Here is a 21971-nt window from a genome sequence, read left to right on the forward strand (position 1 = left end):
AGGTTAATGGTAGAAGTTGCTAGCAGTATTATTTGTTATACAAAGGCTAGTGGCTGTCATTCTAAGGCTAATGGCTGCAGTTGCTAGCAGTATTATCTGTTCAGCAAAGCTTAACAATCTGTCAGGCTAAGGGTAATGGTATTAATTGGTAGCAGTGTTATCTGATAGGAAAAGTCTATCAAGTCTAACTAAACCAGTGCTCACTGCCTGTAAAGCAATGACGAAGTAATCAATCTCAACTGGCTTTCAGGCTCAGTCTAAGTAATCCAGTTTAATACCTCACACACTGAAGGATAAGTAAAACAGACTGCCTGTCAGAGCATAGTAAAATAATGCTAGCTTAAAACTAACTGCATGTCAAACTTTGGGAAAACAGCCCCGACTAATAGAATAGAAAAATACTTTATTTATCCCCCAATGGGGGAAATTCAAATTCGTCAAGTAGCTCAACATTTTTTTTTAATACATGCTAGATTAATCTGAGCTACCCAAGCTAACTGCCTGTTAGACGAAAAACCCTACATTTTCAAACATATCCCAGGTCTACTTCTGACCCAACTAGCTGTACAAGGCTAACTAGCTGGCAGATCAGCCTTGCTGCAAATGGTAGTGAAGTAGCCAGTCAGAGCTGCTTTGTATTGCCAGTTGCTGGAAAAACTGAACCGTTACACAATCTATAGTTCTTATCAATAGGTCAAACTTCATGCCACTATTTAACACACACACACGGTTGTGTAACTTGTGTAACAATTTGCAGCTACAATGTTTGCTAGTCTTCCCACTTTCCACAGGCCTAAGGCCCCTGCCCTGCAGCTGTTGCTGTAGCAACCAGTGATTCGGCTGGGAATGTAGCTGCGATGATGTTGTGACAAGCGTATAACAGTGTGTTAAAGGGCTGTGAGTGACAGTGGTTAAAACTGCGAGTGTGTGATAACAGTGTTGACTCAGAAGGAGGAACTCCTCTGTTTACTTGCCCCTCTTTTTCTGACTTTCTTTCCGTCTTGTGTCAGCTTCTTCCTTTCCCTCTCTGCCTTTTACATCGCTTAAACAGCTCTATGTGCCCCATCTCTGGGCGTAGGTCTGCTCCCTATGTGTGTGCGTTCTCTCTGGTTTTGTGTGTTGTATGTCTAGGCGTTAGCTGTATTGTTCCAGATAAAACCTATACACATACACCAAAAAAACAATCCATGAACTAATGAGCAACAAAACAAGTTATACAGTCTGTTACTTAACAATCAGGATTTAAAGGACCATACTGCCTATTTTCTTTTCTCTATTTTTCTGTATTTTGCTGTGAATTCATGCTGATCATTATCAAATCATCCATTTGTGTTTATTTAATTCAAGTGATTTCAAAGAGAGTCAATTTGCAAAAAGCTGACTTTTGCTGCCAGCAAATTATGACAAATTATGGCTTTATTTTAAATAAACCATTGTGGATTTACCTGGAAAGTCTGCACTGCTTCAGCACAAGTGACATTTAGAAAACAGCCTAAACCAGGACATAAAAAAAAACCAAAAAAACATGGCAATCGTAATTTAATCAGATGGAGAATGGATACCGTACCTGCATTCAACCAGCCAGATGTCAATCTTGTTAGGATCTTGCCCTGACGGAAAGACACACAGGAGCATGTTAAAGCAATAGTCCAGCAGATGCTGTGCAGAGATTACAACATACTATAAAAGTATTACAGCAGACTTGTCAGCTGATCAGTCACCATACCCACAAGCTGTAATTCTACCAATTAAGAATAAATTATTCCTTAGCGAGCTCCTGTTCACACCACTTAGGGTGCAATTTGTGATTAATTTCACCATTCTATGTTATCATCTTCCACTCAAGTGGAAAAAAATAAATACAATTATTATATAAAACAGGAAATATCATTCAAATATGTTTTTTTTGGAAGTGACCTCATTCCCCTTATGCAGAATCTGAAGTCAATAAATAAGATTGTGTTTCTGGTTTCCTTTTTTAGCTCCCTTGTAGTCCAGGAAAAATTAACTAATCGTATTTGAACTAGATTTGTTCGCATACGCAAAAACAGTCAAGAATACGTTGGCTCATGAAATCCTCAAATATGGTTTGACTTAAAAATTTCCCCACAATTTTTCCAAAAATTGGAAAACTAATTTCTATTTTTTCCCCATTTTATTTAATCATCTGCCCATAACAGACATATATCTATGATAAATGTTTACACGAGAGCAATATAATTTCTTTTAGGGGAATAATAAAGTCTTAATCAATTGAACTGTACTGAATTTAGAAGAATTCAAATCATAACGATGCAGGATAAAGACTGACCAAGATATTGTAAGCACACACCAATATAGCAATAAACCTTTATTTTGTCTGTATGAATTACCATAGGGAAAAAAACTTAATAGTGTAACCACTGTGTGAGAAGGACTTAAGCGCATCCTATGCTAAAAGCTACATACGTATACTTGAAGCTAAACATAAAATCGCTCTCTCATGGAAATCTATGTATAGGCCAAGTAAGCAAATGTGGGCTGAAGGACTCTCACACTGTATAGCCATGGAGAAATTAACATATTTGATCAAGGGGAAATATAACACATTTGTTAAGATCTGGGATTCGTTTATGGAGTTTTTGGAGGGAGGGGGTTTGTCGGAGATTGTATAATTTCTTTTCTTTTTTCTTCTTATTCTGCTCATGTTATTCTTTTTACTTTCTTCACTAATGTTAATTTCCGGATTTTGTATCTACTTACTGTTGTGCTTGATGAATATGTCTGTTAATGTGCCTTCTTTTCTTTTCTTTTTTTGTTTTTGTTTTTGTTGTCTTGTTTTTGTATGTGGTTGTTTGTTAATTAAAAGGAAAAAAATCAATAAAGATATTTGTCAAAAAAAAAAAGCTACATACATGCTAATATTTGATGAGATTGGGGGGCATGTTGCTGATTGAATTATAATTTTGGAACACTACTACTAGTGGTTATATCTTGTCCAGTCAAGGAGATGACTGCTCAAACCAAAGTGCACTAAAAGCTGTGTCAACATCTCTCACAAATGTCAACAACATGGCAGCTTACACAAAGACCACCAAAATGTATAGTCAACATTGAATATTTATGGGGTTAACGTGCAGAGCAACCAATCAAACCTTTCAAACCTAAAGCCACATGACTAGTGAGGACGAAAACAAGGTGAGTGTTGACACAGAATTCGATGTATATATTTAGTGAATAAATCTTCATCTTAATACCACAACCAGCGAGAGAGAGTGCTGAGGTCACGACGAATTGGATATTTGTTGAGTTAAACCATCCCCCAATAAGCCGTAACATTACAACCACCTGCCTATTATTGAATAGGTCCTCCTCATACCACCAAAAGTGCTCCAACTAATCAGGTTGTGGACAATGAACCCCGGCTGATCTGGAATGTTAGCATTATTTTCTTTGGGCCTTCTGGGTTGTGGGGTAGGGTTTCTGTTGATTGGGCTTGCTTCCCACAGATCCCATCAGATCCCACCAGATCGGTATCTGGGGAATGTGGAGGACACATGAACACCTCAGACTCTTTGTCGTGTCCTTTGGGCCCTCCCCAAATAGGTTAAAATCCTTGTGTTTGCCAGCATGAAGGTTTTAGCAACAGAACATCGCATTGTAACAAGAAGAGCTCTGTTACTCGCTTCATCTGTCAGTAGTTCTAATATCGATTAGTGTTTATACAACACATTTATTTTACTTTTTTTGGTTCTTCACACAAAGACAAATTATGTTATATCAAAACTAATATCTAAATATGGAATGAGTGGGAGATTTAACTGTTGAAACTGAGCTTTTTCTCTGGAGGACAAAAAAAAAAAATTGAAATGGAGGGTCTGTTTCAGCCATTATGTAACACAGAACTGACATAACGGAGATAAAATCATCAGATAATGAGCCCTATTCAGTACTTTGGCACTGGACAATGACTTCAAGATTCCTAAATCATTTTTTTAAATACAACTAAGTTTTGTTGACACTTTAGCTCATTCACACCTGGTTCTTCTGAGACTTTCTGGTTGTCCCCGTTACTCTGGCTCTGCTGGGGGTCACAGTGTTCTGATTGTGTTCCTTGTCCACTGGAGTCTTTGCTCTTGGCCCAGGCCTGACGCCGCACATGGGCCATGCTGACTGGCTTCACTGTAAGATCAAAGGATCAATCAAGCAAAATGTTTGTCAGGAAGACATCTATTAGTCAGGTTTAGCAGTTAATCAACACAACAAAACTGAAATCAAAATGTGTGAGTTCAAACACGTGTAGCTTTACGAGTTGAGATGAGAGGAGCGACGAGTCCTCGCCCAGATAACTGTCATGTCATTGGTCTTGTTTACAAGCCAGGTTAAAAAACACGACTGAAGGCTCAGCATTCATGCAAGATTAAATCAAATTCCAATGTGTCTAAACGGTTACATTTTCACAGAAATTCCACCACATAATAAATGTGTATTTCCATTTGTTATTGGCCAATAGCAGCAGTTTAAATATGTAAAAGTAAGACAGCCCACCTGGAGCAGTGCCACTTTCCATTCCCAGAACTCCACTCTCCATGTCTGCTCGTGTAGGTGGTCAGTCAGCCCGAGGACCGACTACTCTACAGCAACATTTGCCACAGGTAATACACCTGCAAAAGACAAAGACTAGTTTTTATTTAACAGGAACAGTGCACCTTAATAAAACACAAGGCTACATTTTAAAGTTTGCCGGAGCAACCAAATATCACGGAGAGTCCATGCATTTGTCCGATTGGGCAAGTTGAAACAAATACGATGCGTTAATTTATTTGACCATATTTTAAACCATACATGATGGTTTACGCCGACACCGTTACCAATCAGACTGTTGTTCTCATTCTGTGCAATTTAAAATCTCTTGCAGCACAAGGGGCCACCTGAGTTTATGTTGAAAATGTCCTTCTAACCATGTAAGTTTAACCAAGTTTGTGGAGAAAAGCCAATAAAACTGAAAAGAAACGAATGAAAAAGCAGGACGACAAGACAATAAAGTGAAACGGCGGAAAAAAAAATTCCTGCAGAGTTGGTCGGAGAAGTTTCCCTGGGTTCACTACAATCAGGACAAAGACAGCCTATGTTACCAGCCTGCTTTCTAACAAGCAGAGCAGCTAACTGACTTATCTCTGAAGTTAAAGTCAGGTGAAAAAAAAATCCTCTCTATCTTTAACTGTGTGAATGCCGTGCAGATAGAATCAAATGGCCATATTTCTCTTTAAAAAAATAAAAATAAGGATTGATGAAACTAGAAATTAACATAAAAATGTCACTAAGTTTCTTTATGATCTTAAATGCAGCACATCAGTACTTGAACAAATCCTCACAACTAAGGTATGTTTTGTACATAAATCACCTATAATTGGCCCAAATCACTGTTGATTTTTTTCCCTTCTTTTTTTCCCCCATTTCAGACGAGTGCATTTGGCTGCTGAGCAAGTAAAACATGTCTGTTACTTGCCCAAAGGGGAGCTTAATGTCAAGGCCTGAAACAATTCTGCACACACGGCAGAGTGGGTCAGAAAAGCTGTCTCCCATCTGTAGTTTGTTTACAAAGTCAGCCCAAAGAGACAAATGGAAGCAATGATGAAAAGACAGTAAGCACTAAAAAAGGAATAGTGAAGCAGAATTCGGCTTTAGGGGAAACATTCAAAGCTGAGGGAAACGACTGAAACACATCCAGTAAACGAATCACTCTGGCACAGTGCAATTAAATGCAAGACGTGGAAGATTGAGTGCCAACAGTGATGTTGCACTTTAAAATCATTCCTGATCTTTTTGATCGATTTAGACCAAGGTTTCTCATATTAGTCACACAATATTTAAACTGTTGCTGACTAAATCTGCAAACACATCCTCCAGCTTAAGGTTTAAACATTTGTTAAATGCAAAATCCTGGAGGGATGAGACATAAATCTTTTGTGATGAGATTTAAAGCTGTCAATGACCAAGTTAAACACCAAAATGGTGGCTTTATTGAGCTATGATGCCTCAGTGATTTAAACCTTACACAGGACATAAAAAATAGTCGTGGGAAGGTCAGGAAAATACCAAATCACCTTTAAATTCTTTCTAATTGCCAGCAGATAGACGATTGTGACCCAACTTCTCACTTGATTTGCTGAGATTGATCTCATGTCAGCAAACATTTTCCTGAATGGACATTTTAAGATTACCTTAAATATCACTCTAATTTGTAATAGTTTGCTTAAAATCATAATTTCTCTAGAAAAGTAATGACTTCCTGAAATCTGGAAATCCATGGACATCACCAAAGAGTGCATTTCCAGCCTTCACTGCAGGTTTTTCTTCAGTTTGTGAAATGCAGATTTATTTGGTTGATATCAGATATGTACTTCTCATAATTCTGGTACCGACATATCTTTTTCTATCCATCAAACAATGCTGCAGGCTGGCTTTTTAAGATATTTTTTGGAAAAGTGCCTTTCTATTCTCGACGTTTTGTGGAGGACCCCCTCTGTATTTGCTCCCATGACGTCTTCCCTTTATGGCAGACATCAAGTTCTTCATTTAGCTAGACTTTGTGCGTGTTCCAAGTCACCGGTGTGTTTTTCCGATGGGTTTCTTTCTAACATATCTGCTGTTTTTGCAGCATTAGGATGGGCCGATTCATCCAACTTTCAAATACAAAAGCCACACTTTGAATGAGACCTTTCTCATGGATAACCGATAAAGAAATAGTACGAGAAATAACCAACAATAGTCCATGTTGGATGTTAATGCCTTCAAATAAAAACACGAGTCTGCACAATAAGTACTTATTCATTCTGCAACTCAAACCTGCTTTAGTTCAGTAACAAGGACTTTGTAAAAATCTAATACTTTACAGAGTTGACATCTGTATTTCATTTAATATATTGTTATAACATGGAAAAAACATATGCTTATTGTTATTTTAACTTTTGTCTGTCTCCACTCTGCATAGCAGCCAGGGTCTGCAGCAGAGATTTTCACCGCACATGAAAGGGAAAATTAACAGTGTGCAAATGTGAACATGCGATTCTGTGCATTCAGCTGACTGGACATAGGACATGAGCTCCTGCTATAAAAACACAAAGAGAAAACCTAAATGTCAGTGAGTGAAGGAGGAGGAATGAGAGGAAGGAGAGGACAGAACAGAGAAAAACCCAGAGGAGCGTGCAGCCAAATCTAAACGAGAACGTGTGAAACAGGAAACAAGTGTTTAGAGAGAAGAACAGAACAACTTCCTGTCCAAGAGAGCAAGATAGAGGGGAGGGAAAGACAGATGTATTTTTAGATCTTTCTCTTGAAAATGCAAAACAAAACTGGAAAAACAACAACACGTACACCAACAGCGTGCCGAGAGGCAGTTGACCGCAGTAGCATTTTACACTTTAGCAGAAGGTAAGCTTATCATCATCAGCAGCAGCAATAAGCAAATAGTACTAGTCTTTTTTTTTTCTTTTTCAGCTCTCAGATTTAAAGGAGGCCTAAAAAATCTTTGTTTTTATGAACAACAACAGAGATTAAAGGAGACACTTGTGTTTGAAGTCACTACCAGCCCTAAAATTCTTTGTTCGGGTCCTCTTAGGTTTTTAGAATATCTCATTCAGAGAGCTTTTCAGATTTTTAGGAGGTATCCCGCAACACTACCAACTCACAGGAGAATTATCTAGCCTCCACATCTTTACCTCTATTCAACTTAAATGTCAAATCACGCTGCATCAGAGGCGGAAAGTCTTTCACTCTTGCTTTTTCTTCAGTTAAGATTTCTCAACCAGTTCTGTGTTTAATGTCAAATCATGTCCCAACTAGAAATTTCAACTTCTAATGAACATGTTTTCTTTCCTCAGTCAGAAGAAGAAACTTTGATTTTCCATTGGTCATCAAATCCATCATCAGTAGAACCAACCATCCATTTTCTATACATGCATAATCCAATTTAGGGTTGCGAAAGGGTGGAGGCAAGAGGCAGGGTATACCCTCCTAGAGACAAACGAGACACACAGCCGGTGGGAAGAAGCCGGAATACCCCCGAGAGAACCCACAGAGAGAACACGGTGAGAGCATGCAAACTCCACACAGAAAGGCCCCAGCCGGGATTCGAACCTGGAACCCTCTTTCTGTGAGGCGACTGCTAACCACCGTGCAGTGGTCCAGCGTGCATTAGCAGAACCACAATTACTAAGACAAACTTTTTAACTTTGGTGAAAAGTAGGCCATATGGATAACAGTTCTAAACATTAGCCGCTAAAAACTTAACTAAAACACAAATTAATGGAACAACAGTGAAGTCCAGGGTCTATGGATCAAATATGTGACTGGAGAATTACGATACTACTGATTTTTGACTGGAGAATAAATGTGTCTCCTGGCCTTTACATTCTATGGTGCAGTATTTTTACAACCTGGGCCATTTCAACACAATTCGCCACAAGATAGTACCTGAAACTGAGATCGGTATCAACTGCCTGTTGTCAAACTGTGGACAAGAGGAATGTAAGTATTTCACAATGAAATTACAAAATTATAATATGCGTCAAAGGTAACTGGTTACAACTGATCTCAAGAAATAAAGACCTTGTGGAGGAGAGGTGTGGACAAAAGTCCAGTGGGTCACTCCAAGCACTTAAAGTAGCCAGTATGAACAGGATTGTAAATATATCAGTATCAGTGTCAGTGTCAGTAAAAAGAAGCAGCTGTACCATCTCTGTGGTGTTTTGACCAAAGTATGTCGCAGATACTCAGGAAACTGTGTCAATTTGTAAAGAAGAAGTACAGTATGTCCTCTTAAAATGACTTAAATGGTGATAAAAGTATCAAACCATCAACAGAGGAGCTGAGTGGCGAAGATAAGTGCATTTAAATAAGCTTAAACAAAAATATGTCAATGTTATGAAAAATTAACCTGTTAATTATTGACAGGTGATACAGCTCTTTCCCACCAAGTTCAGTCAGCAGCTGAGTCACAAAACCTCCACCAAAGTAGGACTTACATCAGACTGAGAAGCTGTGAAGAGCATTAAATAGCAACATGAAGCCTAAATCACATTAACGATGCAGTCACTAGGTCCATATTTACCGATCAGCCATAACATTATGCTGCCAAAAGGGCTCTAACCAGTTAACGCACAGATGCCATCAGATCCCATCAGATTGGTATCTAGAGAGTTTAGAGGTCAGGGGAACACCTCAGTCTCTTTGACATGCTTTTTAGCCTTTACTAAGCTGTTTTTTCAAGGCTCAGGGCTGTCCCTCTGCAGAGAGCTGCTTGTTAGGGTAGCAGAACTGCCATACTGTATGGCTATGGGGGTGATGGGCCTGTAGAAAAGTTTAGGCAGATGTCAAAGTTAAATCTGTGTCCCGGAATGCAGTTTTTCCCAGCAGAACATTGCATCGGATCAAGATGAGAAGTGTTGCTCACTTTATCTGTCAGTTTTTTTTTACGTTTTGACTGATTGGTTTATAACCAGGTCATGGTAATCATAAGAACTTGAATAAGGGCAACTCAACTTTCACCACCAGAGGTGAAACGTCTTCAAGATCTAAAATGAAGTCCAGTTGCCCCTATTCAAACTCTTATGATTACCAACTGGTAAAGATGCAGTGGATTCACACTTTTCCTACACAAATAGTGATGCTTTAACGTTTTTCACACAAGTGCCGAAATTACGTAAAGAGAACCTGATTAAAGAAATATGTTGCACGTGATTAGTTAAGGATAATAATCTAATAACGGATATCTGTGAGTGACAAAGGTATGCTGGTGTGGGTTGTTTGTGCAGCAATTACTGCAGCTAAACATTTCCATCAATCTTGCATGTCAGTTTGAAAGAATTAGAGCCTGTCTGTATAGATCAACTTCCACTTCTGTGATGTTGGTCGGTTTCCTCGGAACTGCTCCTTTTCCGCTGTGGAAGACATGGCTAACACCCGCTACATTTCCAGGACCAAAAACCTTCTTTGATTGTTCACAACCTGCGCATTGCTTGGTTCATGTGTTGCCATCAGGCAGGGGCTACAGATCTTTTAAAGGACAAACCGCCAGACTCGTGAACAGTTTAGCTGCTAAACCACCTTATAATTAGCCTAGAAATCTAGACGCCCCTAGCGGCCGCAAATGGAATTTGCTCCTTGCTGTACGGGTCTGGCTTGCTAGGCTACCTTATAATCTGAAATCCATTACAACTGTGTTTACATTTAAAACTAAACTCCAAACATTCCTATTCTCACAAGCAATTTTCATACAGTTAAACTACAATTGCAATTTCACAGAGCAGTCAATTCTCTGATATACCAAGTGATAACCACTCTTCTTTGGTTAAAGATGCATCATCCTTCAAGGCCAGTCCTCTCTTTATGAATGGAAGATCCACAAAAAAATTAAAATAAGCAGAAGTCCTGTCACATGTCCTGTGTGATTACGCTTGTCAGTGGTGCGTAATTTCCATCATACATCTCTCTCATAGAGAGCAAGGTATTAAAACTCCTGACAGTCCTACTATATGGCCACTTAATTCCCACCAAATTCCTTCACTACATTTCTCCTACTGTTGTACCAGGATTCACAAATGTTATAGACGCTTCAGCAGTTTTTAAGTTATTCCATTCCTCCACCTGTATTCTCGGAATCTGAGGCATGGCACGCTCTTGGCTTGAACCTTACCTAAATGTATGTTCTTTCAAGGTGTTAATGGCAAGGACAAATGTGTGCACCCCATCACCTCTCAAATGGGGTATCCCAAGTCTAGGTACCAGACACTTTCTCTTTGCAATATACACCACCTCCTTAGACTCAGCAATCTGCTCACATAGCTTCTTGTGTTTGCTTCTTCTTTACCACTGTGTTCATTTCAGTAAGGTCATCTGGTTATGCCATCCCTATGTACGAGTTCTCATTTGTGGTTTCACACTGGTGGAACAAACTACCAAACGCTATCAGAGCAGGGATGCCCTCTCTACCTCCAATAATCTCTGCACATCTTTTGCACACTTGTGCCTTTGAATAGACTGAAATAGATTTAGCCCTTATGGAGTAGGCTCGTTTTTTTTTTTTTTTCCCATTTTAAATTGTACTGAAAGCCACTTTGGATGAAAGCGTCTTCAGAACGACTTGAGTAAACGTAAATCACAACCACCATGTTTCACGGAGAGTCGAATACCAGAATGCAGTTTTTATCTTTCTAAGAATATAACACAAAGCCTTTTTCCAACAGATTTCTGGAATGTCCATGTGGTCTTAAAGTGCCCACTTACACATGCTCATCTTCACCTTGAATAAAAAACACCCGACTCTAATTTAACCCTAAATGTACTGGACAATTTAAGCCTCATTTGTTTAAATGTTTGCTTTTTTTTTTTTTAAATCTATGTTTAGGTCATACTTATGCAGATTTACAGAGCATTTCTCAGGGCTTCCTGTGGTTTTAAGTACTACTGTGTTAAAAAATTATTCTGCAAATTAATATCAATTTACTTTGGAAACAAATTCCATAACCAAAAACTTGATCGAGCAACTATGAAATAAGAAACTGAAAAAGTGACTAAACTTAGTCAACTCAAAGAAGAACTGCAGCAGCTAACATAATAAAGCGAAATGATTAAATATGATGCAGACCACTAAATAATGGAGAAGAATGTATTATTTGGGGGAAGTTAGGTGTGATAAAAGGTAATAAATGTAAATTTAGCCGTGGGAAGTAATTGATATTAATAATCCCTGCATGTTCTGAGTATTATCATACGTAAGCAACCGTAAATCTATGTTACATACCTGTGTAATAAACCATTTGAAAAAGTGAGGATTTTGTGGCTGGCCTGTGTTTTATTTCACTGTAAACTGGATGTCACTGAAAGAAAAGGATGACCCCACTGACTGCATGAGTATTCAGCCTAACTGTTAAGTTAACCTGTCTACTCTGACAGAAGCCAGACTCGGAGTTCAGGACAGCACGAATGGAACACCATCAACAGAGTTGAGTCCAGTTTCAGTGATAGAGAAAACTGCAGGACAACACTTAAAGACTTGACTTCTATTCTATCCATGATCACCAAAATACAGCTAAATTATGCCTAAAGTATCCAAGAGGTGTTCTACTTTGGTTCAGTCATGAAACACGAGACGTAACTAGAGGGGGAAAATAACCATGCGCGAACATTTCATTTTCAAATTGTACAAAAAAGGTAAAGTACCAATTCTTTTTTTTTTCCTTTTTTTTTTTTTACCTTTAATACAAGTAGAAATCAAATGATTTCCAGTGCTCTCACTTATTATCTTTGCATTATTTATAAAATTTAAACAATTTTGAAATTTGATGCATCAAAGTAAATCTGTTCTGGAAGATTCAGGTGAGAGGATTGGGTGTAAAAGGTGAATTTACAAAAGGTCTTGACCCACCACTTTGTGCCACTTTCTGTCAGAGCACCATCAATCAGTTTGAAAAAATACATATTTCAAAGCAAAATTGGAGAAAATATTGTTTTTTCAACATGTACAGACCATAACGTTTTGAAAAGATTCAGGAAGTTAGGGAAAATCTCAGTGCATAAGGGGCGGGAAACCACTACTGGATGCACATGACACTTGGAAAACCATCATGCCACGGTGATCAGTATAGCTACATGTGCTTGAGAGTAACTTGAAAAAATATTTTCACTCACCACAGCACCTAGAAATGTTACCTGAGAATCCATCACACAAACAGGAAACCATATATCAACTGTGTACAGAAACAATTCCAAAATCAGTGGGCAGTTGTTCATTGCAGATGGACGGTGGAGGCGTGTTCTGTGGTCAGATGAGTTCACATTTCAGCTGCTTTTGGGAAAAATGGACATCAGATTCTAAAGTGTCGAAGATAGGAAAGACCAAGCAGGCTGTTGTCAGAGAAAGGTGCAAAAGCTGGCAACTGATGTATGGCGGTGAATCTGTGCCTATGGTATGGATGACTTAATTTGTGAAGATACTATTGATGCAGAGAAGTATTTGGAGAAGTATTTTATAGACATATGGTACCATCAAGATGAGATCTTTAACTGGGACGTTCGTGGCTATATTCAGCAGAAAAAAAAAAAAACTCATTCTGTGCTCCTTCCCAGACACATATCCCTGCTATTATGGTGCATCGTGAAAACGACAATCAGACAACAGCAACCACAGACTGTTGAGGCTCTGAGATCTTCAGCAAAAAAAAAAAAAAAAAAGATAAAAATAAATTAGCAACAATGGACACAGCTTCCTCCAACAATTAGTATCCTAAGTCCCAAAACCATTAAAAAGTGTCATTAAAGAAAGTTTCAGTGACATGACAAAAAAACATTTCTCCATTTCGTTACTAAATCAAATTCCAGATTTGTTTGAATTTCTTAAATATAATGACGCTGGTCTATTCGACCGCTGAAAAGAAATTCCTTTGTACCTATGCATGTTAAACGAAGGTTCAAACTTTACAAATTACAATTCAAGTTTGTGCTGAATTTTAGAAAACTTCTAAAAAATATATATTTCTAGAAATAGAAATATTTGTATACACACATTTGATATCATGTACCTGTGCTTTACAGGAATTCTCCGAGTTCAAGAAACTTTAATTAGAATGAAAATGACACTTTTTAGTATAAGTGTACTGTATATCTGCACACAGGTGTGAAGACTTTTTACTTTTTATAATTCCAGCATACTTTTCTGATAATGGCGTTACTCTACTTTTAATAAGAGTATTTTAACAATGTAATATCGGCACTTTTATGACTGCATTGAATTATATCTTTGTTTATATAGTTTTTTTGTTTAGTTTTAAATAAGGGTACACCCACTAAAGCAAGCAGATTAAAGCCGTTCCCATTGCGTGTAGTAGCTGGTTTATTATTACTGCTCTGTGGGTAAAAACTTACTGGTCCAGTATATCTCTACCTTCCAGAGAGCAGGTGAGTCACTACGACAACATGAAGTTAATGACATCAAACTGTATCCTGCACGATGTGTTCCTGATATCACGACTTTGGAGTAGTGGAGCTAGTTTGCTTATTTTGACTCTAGTGGGGGATGTAAACAACACACAAAAACACACAAACACAAAAGAAAGTTGATCAGACTCCTCTCTTTTTGTCTGCGAGTTGTTGCCGTTGGTTTCAGAGCCTCTACGAGAGTCATTACAGTTGGTTAGTGTTTGTTTCTGTATGGAAAATGTGAGCTGTGCCCATTTTTGTTGCCCTGACAGCGACCACAGCATTCTCAATAATAAGTGTCCATCCAGGTGTTTTGCTCCCATTAATGCTGGAGCCATTTGAAGCCCACTGGACCTGGATCTACAGAGAAGTTTGTTTCATATGACATCGTTCCACTCTCAACCCCATGAAATGGTATGAAGTGAAAACAACACAAATGCACAGTCAGGGCAGGCAGGCAGGCAGAGTGATATCTGATCTAATTCACTTAAAGGGTTAGGTCTTAACACAAATCTAAAAGAAATAATACAGTTTACATGTAGCATTCTCAAACTGCAACAACAGAACCAATTTAAACATAAATGGAGAATGATCATAATACTTTTATTACATACTGTGTTCTTTTTGTAAACCGAGTTATTTTCATATTTATCACAGCTTCTGTCTTTCCCGCTTAACCCTCTGTATCTTAAAGAACCTGAGATCACAGATGATTCTTTTTAAACTTAAACTCTAACTCAAAAGATGACATCTCATGTAGTTCTCTGTTCCACTTCTGTATGAACTGTTTATTCAGACTTTATTCATCTGCCTTTTCAGCCAGTTAATATCATCATATCCATGTTGAAGCCGGATGTAAGATGATCCATAATCATCTAAGATTTAATGCAAGACAGACTCCTATTCCCCTGCAACTCTCCTAACTGCACAAATAGAGTTGCTCCTTTCAAAGCAATGAGTTGCTTTGTGAGATTTTTAACGTCTGCATCAAAAATATCCCCATAATTACTACATTAGATTTCCTCCTCTGCTCAATTTGTGTTTCATTCCCCAAAGCGTTTCCAGACAGAAAAAGACAAGAATTTCAAGTCTTCGTCTTTGAAAGTCACCAGACGAAAACCAAACACTCTGAGAAAAGGTCCATTAATCGACCAGTGAAAAACGTATCTGTTCTGACAGTCAATTCATCTTCCGCACAATTTCTCTGGCGAAAAATGCCAAACTGTCACCGGGTGATACTTTGTCATGTAGAGAACTCAGGGGAAATATTTAACATTTCATGACATTTAAAAGATAAAATCAATGAACAGATTAAACAAGAAAAGAGGAGATTAAGAGACTGGTAAAAATCAATGTAAACATACATCACCATCAACACAATCAGAGCCTGTTTCTGTGTGCTCCTGACTCGCTTAAAAATGTTGGAATATTAAGAAACTGAAAAACTAATTCGTCTAAAAACAATCCCCTGTGTGGTTCTTCCTCTTGTGCATTTTTCCAAAAGGTTAAACCACTGTGATAATTCAGATTTTTTAAAAACGAGTTGTAAAATGTGAGGCAATAATATTTAGTATTTAGAATCAGCTCTGAGCAATAAAGTGCAACTTAATCAGTAACCTAACAACCTCTTTTAAGACACAGAGTGTGAGTAGAAATTTCTGACACTTGAAATAAGTTTTTTTGCCTCTGCATTAACCCAAGTCAGATAATCAATTCAAGACTTCTACTTGTTATTAGAAGGAAATGATCTTAGTTCCTCTTGTACCAAAATTATCATCAAGATAATCAATAAAAAAGTTCATATTTGCAATCCTTAAAAAAAAAAGACTGAACAAAAAGAAGCACCTCTTTTGACAGCGGTCGCACTTAATTTACTGTTTTCACATCTTAAAATGTGTTTCAAATGTGTTTCAATATCTGTTCAACACAAGTAACATTTAATTTCTCATCATCTTTTGCATATTTAGCATAATATAAATATAAATATTTAGGGCTGGGCGAGTTAACTCATTATCGCGTTAACGCATCGATTATTTAACGCTGATAATTATTTTATCGCGCCTTAACGCGTGTTTGTCATCTGTAAACACTGCCAAGTTGAATTGTCTTCTCACCGTAGTAGTTCCAGTCTAAAATATCACTTAAAGGCAAAACACACAACTGATAGCAGCAAGTCATTCAAGGAAACAGACAGTGGAGCGAGGCTTCAACATAAAAACTACAGAAAGATGCTGATGTTAAAAGTGTGTTTGCACAACAAATGTTATGGCACTTTCATTCATATGGCAGCACATTTAAAATAAAACTAAATGCTAAAGGCTATACACTACTTTTGAATTTATTTTTGGATTTTGCGTACAAATGCGATTAATTGTGATTAATCAGGGAACTCATGTGATTAATTAGATTAAAAATGCTAATCGTTGCCCAGCCCTATAAATATTATTTCCTTATTTGTTTGTTTTTAAAGAAAAACAAAGGTATTGGGTTTCCTTGTTACGTACATTTGTGTCAAACTGCCGTATTAATTGCTTTCTGTAAAACAGTTTGAACCGCAGCAACCCCTATGAAAGGTGCTAAAGAACGGCACAAATGGGGAAGGGACAAATTTGTTCCTGTGAACACCGTGTCAACGACACAGATAGCGGCCAAAAAACAAGAGAACGGAAAGGAACACCTAGAAAATTTTTTGAAGTGGAGCGGAGGAAGACCTCACATCATCTACTTCGGTAATGTACTGCACTGCATCACAACCAAGTTCCACAAATTCTCTGCTTTACTGCCGTTAAAAAGGTATTTGTGCTTTACGTATTTGAAGTTTATTCAGCATTTATTTTGATTCAGATGGAGTTACTGTTCTTTCACCTCCACTAAGTTTTTACTTTACAACAGGCAACACTTTAATAACCCATCAAGCATGATGTTATGACAGTGAAATGCTATGGGCTAAATTAACTCACCTGACAGGACATGAAATGAATAAACAACTCCACCTCAGTCAACAAAGCTTGCTAAATTAGAGGGCGGCCGTGGCTCAGTGGTTAGAGTCGGTCGTCCAATAACCGGAAGGTTGGCAGGTTCAATTCCCACTCTCGCCACTGAAAAATGATTGGTGGAACTGACAGCTGGAGGGGTGTCAGTCTACCTCCTTGTCACGGCCGAGGTGCCCTTGATACCCGAGGTACCCCCATGCTCCCCAGGTGCTGTGAATGGCTGCCCACCGCTCCAGGTTGGCATCTGTCTCTGAGTGTGTGACCCTGTGCATGTGTGTGTCAACAGGTGCCAACCTGGATGGGTTAAAGGCGGAGGAAAATTTTTGTGTATATGCATGTATGAAAATAAAATCTGATCTTAATCTTAATGCTAAAAAAAAAAAAGTCTAAATGCTAAGGGAGGTCAAAATTCTACTTGGCTGTTAATGCATTATCAATAATAATCTATTGGTAAAAAAAATAAATAAAACAAAAACACTGGGACAGCCTCTTTCGGCTTGTTTTACATTTAAAGCACATCATGATGGTAATACTTTCCATTACTTAAGTGAGGTTTGGAATTAAGTAGTTTTACTAGTGCCATGATAGTTTTAAGTTGTGATAAGACTTTCACATGAGCCAAACAACTGAGTACTTCCATCATATTCATAAACTGTAAACTAAAACGAATATTGTCCTCTGTCAGACGTGAAGCTGATTTTGAAGTGTCTTAAAGTGCAATCCCACAAAAGACCACTAGGTGCCGGCTCCAAAACAACATTGGCTCAAACAGGCTCCCATTTCAAAAATACCAACTTCTTTCATGAAGCAATAAAGCTGCGATTAAGCTCACCACATTGGTCATTGGGCGAGAGGACTGTAACGTCAACATAGCGCTATAACTGCGCATACCAGCGCTTCAGACATTTCAGTTTTCTTCCCAACGACCAAGACGATACCAAGACGCCTGGGGCGCCGTAAACCAACCACAAGTCAATTCAATTTTCACACAAGTCCATATAGATTACAAAGCAAGATCAGTTCCTTCTGATCAGTATACAGGGGATTTTCTGAAAATAACTCCAGAATCGAGTTAATCTTTATGATTTTTAAGGATAAAGATTAACTTAATTGAACTAAACCTAATGCTTTTCTGTCCCTACCACATAAAAAAGACCAAAATGGCAAAGGACAAAGGCTAAACTCAAGGCTTCATAATAGCATTTTACAAGCAAATGGCTGACATCCCCTTGTCCATATTTTATTTACAATCTATGATCATGCCGCATTAGAGCAAAAAGTCCTATTAAATCAAATCAGCTAAATTTCAGTCAATTCTTACATTTACTGTTAGATCTTAGAGGAAGTAAAAAAAGAAAAAGACTACTGAGTCACTTGGGACTTTCAACATTGTTCTTGGCTTGTAGATGATCACATTTTAAAAGGATAATTTCCTAGCTCGGATATAATGATATAATGATATAATAACGCTGTTGACACGTTAAGCAGAACTTCTAATCTTGAACCTCCTTCAAATAAATAATCAATACTTATGGCAAGCCTTAGCACCCAGGCAATGTGGGCAACAGTTTTGGTTTTCCAAAACTTTAAAGAAATTTGAATCAGAACATCAAATACGAAGTCTCCTCCACCTAATTATTTCTGTTTGTTGTGCTAACAACACAGAACATCTTACTGTGAAGCTGGTTTCATTTCATCACAAAAGACCAGCTGCAGCCAACAGTTTCTTTCAATATAATTTGATCTCCCATTTATTTCCTTTAGTAAGCCCCATTGTTGCTTCCTAAAGCCCAAGTTAAACACTGAAGAATATCTTAATTTGTTCAAACGACATAAAAGCATGTATGAATGACCATTACATTTATTTATTTAAAAAAAAGGTCAAAACGTAACCACTTGTTACACAGCTGATACCAGATATATTTAGGCAGTTTTGGCTTTAAAATAAATACGACATTTATGATTGGTATCCGAGATCCAGTGAAAATTAAATCAACAGTGGAACGAGCTCTGTTAATTCCATCAATCAAGACTAATATATAAAAAAAACATCTTGTCTGTTGTTTCTTTATGATATATACAAGGACACAAACTATTTGAGAAACAGGAAAAGAAGTGTTCTTCGCGATAGACTTCACAGAAATAACTTAAATTTAGTTGTCTATAAAGGGGATGAGGGTGAGTTGCAAGAGGTTTCCTCCAAATATCGAGCTACGTCCTTAAAGGATCAAAAGCAGAACGTGGGAGCTGAATATACTTTTAGATGATTAACAGCAACATCAGGAAGAGTTCAATGTGTTGGCAGGAATTTCTGCTGAAGAGCCCCTTCAGCCTGTTTTACTCAACAACGCCACAGTTCACAACACACACCAGGGTTTAAAAATGTTTTTTTTTAAAGGGTCTTTAAGATGAATACTTGTCGCTCAGGCTTTCTTTAACTCCTTATTTTAAAGGTGCGTAGCCTCTTTGAATCGTCACCAAACTTTTCACCTCCATATGAGCCCAACTTGCTGGTCAAGTCGTTCCGTTTGACACGCAAGACACGCTGACAGCAGCCGCAGTTTAAAAAAAAAAAAAAGAAAGAAAGAAAGAAAGAAACTCTCCACGGGCACAAACACCAGCTGCACAGCGGGCAGCAGGACCAGCGGCCCAGGTTACTCACCATCATGTTTCTCCGCTTGTCTGCGTCTCTGGTCCCAAACTGTCAAAACTGTCCAAACTTTTCTAAAAAATACTCCAGCTTTCCTTCTTCCGCTTCCTGAAACCACCAGCAGCAGCAGCGTGGATGAGGAGGAGGGGGAGGAGGAGGGGGGGGAGAAGTAGAGGTGTGTCCTCTGCAGGCTGCGGCGGAGAAAGCGCGACACCTGCAGGACCGCTGCCGCTAATACAGGCCACAGCTTTTTTCTTTTTTCCTTTTCATTTGATTGTCAATGTGGCAAGAGCTCCTCCGTCTTGTGGTTCTGGTTTTGTTCAAATATCCAAGTGCGTTGATCTCATTTTCCATTAAACTGTTTTATCAAATGTGCTTCTTCCTCAGATTGATCTGATTTAGAATCAGAAAACCTCAGATGACACATGGAGTTTCTGCAAAGTTATTTGGTCGTCAGTGAACATGAAACCAAATTAATCTTTTTACATCAAAATCTGACGTCTTCAGCAGCTTTGCACCTGACTCCTATTGCGCGATATCTTTTACATCAATGTGCAATTAACTTTAACTGTGCACTAACTATTTTTTGTGTTGTCACTGCAACATTCCTCCATCTCTGCTTTTTGCAGTTTCTCTTATTCACTGCACAATACTTTAGTTTTTCTAGTTATCTCATTTGTAAACGTGTTTTATTTTTGTTTATTTATATTCAAATTATGTTACTTTAATAGTGACCCATCCAGGGTTTATCTTGCTTCTCTGCCGATTGGGTAGGCTTCAGGACCCCTGAGTTGGATTAAGTTGCTACAGAAAATGGATGGATGCATAATATTTTGTATATCTATATATATCTTGTATGATTTCTATACATATTTCTTGCTGCATTTGATACAGTTGATACAATATATTACTCAAACGACTGGAGAACTGGGCGGGTCTTTCCGTAACTGTACCGTCACCGCCCACCGAAATTCTCGCGAGTTCTCGAATACTTTTGGGGGGAAACTGCTGTGCGTCCCTAGAAATTCCAGACCGAGGGTGCAGATGCATAACAGCAAAACTGGTTCGCGACCAGACCCAAGCGACAATTGATGTGCGCAGTTGCAGAAGTATAATTCGCCCTTTACAGGTCACCACAGAACTTCAATCTATACACCTAGAGACTACCAACCAGGCCAGAAATCTGGGTGTAGTGATGGACTCAGACCTAAACTTGGAAAAACACATTAAGGCAATAACAAAGTCAGCCTACTGTCACCTTAAGACCATATGAAGGTTAAAAGATCTGATGTCTCAGCAGGACCTGGAAAAACTAGTCTATGCACTCATCTTTAGTAGGCTTGATTACTGTAACAGCATCTTTACAGGTCTACCCAAAAAGTCAGTTGGACAAAGAAAGCCTGCGTAGTTATAACAATGAGCTGTGCAAGGCCAGACAGCTGCATTTATATGAAATGATTAATAAGAATGCCAACAAGTCTCGAACTCTGTTTGCTATGGTTGAAAAACTCACAAATCCTCCTAAACAGTCAAACCCAGACCTCCTCTCCACTGAGAAAATCAATGAATTTGCCAACATTTTTAGCCAAAAAATCAAAACGATTAGACAAAACATTAACGCAACACAGACAAACAAGAAAACTAATCTGTGTCTAAAACCTAGAAATAACTCTGACGTTATGTCACAATTTAATATTGTAGATTTAAAAATCCTAGAGGAAACAGTTCGGCAGCTGAAATCAACAACTTGTTCTCTGGACATAATACCATCTGACTTTTTAAAAACTGTTTTTACCTCAGTAGAATGTGATCTCCTACAAATAGTTAACAGCTCACTGGCATCAGGCATTTTTCCCAAGTCACTAAAGACAGCTGCCATTAAGCCACTCCTAAAGAAGAGAACTCCAGACGCCTCTATGATGAACAACTACAGACCTGTCTCTAATCTCTCTTTTATATCCAAGATTATTGAGAAAGTTGTATTTAACCGGCTCAACGACTTTCTGAATGAAAGTGGAAGTCTTGATAACTTTCAATCAGGCTTCAGACGTCATCACAGCACTGAAACAGCTCTGGTCAAAGTGTTAAACGACATCAGGTTGAATACTGATTCTGGCAATGTTTCAGTCCTGGTTCTGTTGGACCTCCGCGCTGCGTTTGATACTGTAGATCACAGAATCCTGTTGCACAGGCTGGAAAACTGGGTTGGACTTTCTGGAGCTGTCCTTAACTGGTTCAGGTCCTACTTAGAAGGCCGGAGTTATTTTGTTACTATTGGCAGCTATGAATCTGAGCGAGTGGCCATGACTTGTGGAGTCCCCCAGGGGTCAATTCTTGGACCTCTTCTGTTTAACTTGTATATGCTCCCTTTG

General features: G+C 38.3%; 1 protein-coding gene across 1 annotated transcript in view; it reads right to left on the minus strand.

Moving 5' to 3' along the window:
• itprid2 (ITPR interacting domain containing 2) overlaps positions 1-19727 on the minus strand; it is a 59087-nt gene extending 39360 nt beyond the window's left edge. The window contains exons 1-4 of the mRNA XM_075479180.1: positions 19612-19727; positions 4528-4643; positions 4018-4161; positions 1568-1610 (exon numbers count right to left, since the gene is read on the minus strand). Coding sequence (XP_075335295.1) covers positions 1568-1610; positions 4018-4161; positions 4528-4570 — 230 coding nt within the window. The 5' untranslated portion in view covers positions 4571-4643; positions 19612-19727. The remainder of the gene's footprint in view (positions 1-1567; positions 1611-4017; positions 4162-4527; positions 4644-19611) is intronic.
• Between the last annotated feature and the right edge of the window lie 2244 nt (positions 19728-21971).

This window comes from Odontesthes bonariensis, chromosome 12, assembly GCF_027942865.1.
Source record: "Odontesthes bonariensis isolate fOdoBon6 chromosome 12, fOdoBon6.hap1, whole genome shotgun sequence".
Lineage (NCBI taxonomy): Eukaryota > Metazoa > Chordata > Actinopteri > Atheriniformes > Atherinopsidae > Odontesthes > Odontesthes bonariensis.